Source organism: Arachis ipaensis, chromosome B8 (genome assembly GCF_059453495.1).
Source record: "Arachis ipaensis isolate K30076 ecotype BB chromosome B8, ASM5945349v1, whole genome shotgun sequence".
Taxonomy (NCBI): domain Eukaryota; kingdom Viridiplantae; phylum Streptophyta; class Magnoliopsida; order Fabales; family Fabaceae; genus Arachis; species Arachis ipaensis.
The window spans coordinates 25,293,751-25,295,686 of record NC_142443.1 but is presented as its reverse complement, the minus strand read 5'-3'; the positions used below and the strand labels follow the sequence as shown (position 1 = coordinate 25,295,686).

The 1,936-nt window shown below is 37.0% G+C and overlaps 1 protein-coding gene across 1 annotated transcript; it reads right to left on the bottom strand.

The window, feature by feature from the left end:
* Nucleotides 1-385: 385 nt before the first annotated feature.
* On the bottom strand, nt 386-973 carry LOC107610743 (protein FAR1-RELATED SEQUENCE 5-like). Its single transcript, XM_016312746.1, has one exon. It carries the CDS (start codon nt 971-973, stop codon nt 386-388), a length of 588 nt encoding a protein of 195 aa, XP_016168232.1.
* Nucleotides 974-1,936: the final 963 nt, after the last annotated feature.

Genomic DNA, 1,936 nt, shown 5'->3' with positions numbered 1-1,936 from the left:
TGTGATTCTTTGGTTAGTATAATTAATTTTTTCTATATTGTTCCTTTTAATCAATTGTTATGATATTATTATCTCCTTATTATGATAGCATTTTAGACTAAATTTTATTAATTGTTATACTGTTATTATCACTTTATGCTTATTTTTTTTTATTTAATTTATCTTCTCCTGTGAGATTAATAACTCCTAAGATATTATTTCTTGTATTTTTTATGTATAAATTTTTTTATACGTCGAGTCGAATCCCAACACATCACCGAAGTATTCATAATCATGCTGTATGTGTCCATATCTGACCAAAACATGTGACTAAGGTGCTTCTCAGTATAATACGTATACTGCACAATTGTCATAGGATCCAACTCAGCCTTGTCCTTTAAGTAGCTTATTGTTGCGCTGCATCTCCCTCCACTATTCTGAATTGTCTAACTCCATCCATATAATTATACAAGTCCTTACTTATGAGGTTAAGATTGTGATATCCACCACACATATGGGCAAAGAAGCCCATGATTTGAGTTGTATGGAAACCGGCTTCATGCATGCTATGTATATGCGCTTTGTGACCTTCTGTGATCTTCCTATGCGGTGCCATTATATTAGTGAACACTGGGGACGACAAGTCGTGATTATGTTCCTCAACCAATGCCTTCATCCGCCACTTCCCACAACTTTTGTCCAGAAACATAACAAGCTTGGTATTGCAATTTGTTCTTGTCTCCGGTTTATGGGGTCTTTTTCTGTCAACCCTCTTATAGTGCTTCTTTTCCCGCACCCCTTGCCGATTGTAGTAGAAAAACTTCCTGACAAAATTTTCCTCCTCGTCTTTAATAGAATCTCCCTTTTGCATGGCAAAATCAATACCCTTCGCATACGTCACATAGCTTGCATAGGTATCTTCAACCCCAATAAACTCTGCAGATAAAAACAAAGAACCATTCACAGGGTCTGGACTGCTAAATTGTTCACCCATGATCCTCTGTTGAAAGGGGCAACTTCACTAAAAGGTGGAAGGATAAGCAGTTGAAAGGGGGCAGTCTGGGAATGTTGTAGAGTCACCGTTGTTCATGAGTTTGAGGCTGCAATGATGAGGTTAAAGCGAATCAACAATGTTGCCTGGGAATACTTAGACAGACTTGACCCAAAGACTTGGGCAAAGGCACATTTTAGTGAGTGGCCAAAGGTGGACAGTATGACTAACAACAACTGTGAGACATTCAATGGAAATATTCTGAAATATAGAGGCAAGCCAATCATCACAATGTTGGAATAGATCAAAGTACATATCATGAGGGTTATGGCAAGGAACCAAAAGTCTCTTAGTGGCTATATTGGTTTGGTTACACCAAGATAGCTTAGTAGGCTTGAGAGAGAAAAGGAAGAAATAACAAATGGAGTCCAACATGGGTAGATGGTGTGCAAACAGAGGAATGTGCACAACTTAACCGGCAAGTGCACTGGGTCATCCAAGTAATACCTCAGGTGAATGAGGGTCGATTCGATGAGGATTGCTGGATTGAGCAACAATGGTTATCTAATTGGCTTAGTTAGGCAAATAGAAAAGATTGTTGTTGAGTTGAAAATGCATAAACAGTAAGCAATAAAGTAAACAAGGCAGTAAACGAGTTTGGTGTGAAAACTATAAGAGAAAACAGTTAAGGTTTCAGAGAAGTTTACTTTTTCGGATTAAAAGTTCTTACCAACTATTTTAACAATACATGATTCATTTCATGGCAAACTATAAATGATTAAACCCTAATCTCTTAGTGATTTAATCTTTTCTAACCTTCATTAACCGCCACTCTCGTGGTCACTTAATTCCGATTAGAAGGTTAAGTTCAAAAACTAGTTTATAGCCACAGAAACCCTAATTATCCAAAGCTAACAGAATTATATGTCACATATCCCAATTAGTTCATGTAATTAGCAATTTAGG